Source organism: Terrapene carolina, unplaced genomic scaffold, assembly GCF_002925995.2.
Source record: "Terrapene carolina triunguis isolate 2854851 unplaced genomic scaffold, T_m_triunguis-2.0 Scaffold16927, whole genome shotgun sequence".
In the NCBI taxonomy this organism is placed as follows: Eukaryota; Metazoa; Chordata; order Testudines; family Emydidae; genus Terrapene; species Terrapene triunguis.
The window spans coordinates 1-1,217 of record NW_020681278.1 but is presented as its reverse complement, the minus strand read 5'-3'; the positions used below and the strand labels follow the sequence as shown (position 1 = coordinate 1,217).

At 70.7% G+C, this 1,217-nt stretch overlaps 1 protein-coding gene across 1 annotated transcript; it reads right to left on the bottom strand.

Moving 5' to 3' along the window:
* Positions 1 to 259: 259 nt before the first annotated feature.
* Positions 260 to 1,210, bottom strand: LOC113408508 (serine/threonine-protein kinase TAO3-like; the record flags this gene model as incomplete). Its single annotated transcript, XM_026661767.2, has 4 exons — positions 1,080 to 1,210; positions 959 to 1,004; positions 776 to 872; positions 260 to 373 (listed from the first exon to the last, which is right to left on the bottom strand). Coding segments are annotated over exons 2-4 (251 nt in total), but the record flags the coding sequence as incomplete, so codon positions are not given.
* Between the last annotated feature and the right edge of the window lie 7 nt (positions 1,211 to 1,217).

The window sequence follows — 1,217 nt, the reverse complement described above, 5'->3', positions numbered from 1 at the left end:
CCCCCCCCAGCTCCCCCCAGGCCCGGCCCCTCACCAGTACGGCGTGCCCATGAAGAAGTTGGTGGGGTGAGCTCTCCGGGCCCCTCCCCCAGGCCCGGCCCCTCACCGGTACGGCGTGCCCACAAAGGAGTTGGGACGGGGTGAGCTCCCGGGCCCCCCCCAGGCCCGGCCCCTCACCGGTACGGCGTGCCCATGAAGGAGTTGGGATGGGGTGAGCTCTCAGGGCCCTTCCCCCAGCCCCCAAGGCCTGGCCCCTCACCAGTACGGCGTGCCCACGAAGGAGTTGGCAGGGGCAATGATCGACGCTGAGCCAAAGTCCCCGAGTTTCACCTGCCCCGGCTCCGTCAGCAGGATGTTCCCAGCCTTCACGTCCCTGCGGGGACAGGGAGAGAGAGAGCTCAGAGCTCGGACAGCCCCATGGACGCCCCCGCCTCCCCCCCCCCCGCCTGGGGAGAGCCCCATGGACGCCCCCCGCCTGGGGCGAGCGCTCAGCACCTGGACACCCAGCCCTGGAGGGGGGAACAGGGACAGACTGGGAGGCAGGAGGGAGCCAACCCCAGCGGTGGGAGGCAACAGGGACGGACCGGGGGTATTGAGGCAGGGGTGGGATGGGAAGAGAGGGGGACCATCCAGGGGGATGGGGAGGAAGAGGTGGGGGCAGACGGGGGGATGGGGCAGGCCGGGGGTACCTGTGGATCATGTTGTGGCAGTGCAGGTAGGACGGGGGGGGCGGGCAGGCCGTGGGGGGGGGACGGGGCAGGCCGGGGGGTGGTACCTGTGGATCATGTTGTGGCAGTGCAGGTAAGCCAGCCCCTGCAGCGCCCCGTGCGTGATGGCCGCGATCTCCACCTCCTGCAGCGGCTTCTTGTGCACTGGGGGCAGAGGGAGGGGTCAGAGCAGCCCCCGCTGGGGTCCAGCCCCCCCGCACCCCCACATGGCCCCGCGCCCCGGCACTCACCCTCCAGCAGGTCGGAGGCAGAGCCCAGGCAGTACTCCATCACCAGCTGTGGGGGGACAAGAGGGGTGAGCGTGGGGGGGCGCGCGACCCCCCCCCCCCCCCCCCGCCCCGCTCCACTCACCCAGGCCGTGTGCTCCCGCAGGTAGCAGCCCTTGTACTCGATGGTGTTGGGGTGTCGCAGCTTCTGCAGGAACTTCACCTCCTTAATGATGTCCTGCCATTTCTGAGAGAGCACACGCGCTAGGGGCACCTGGACGCC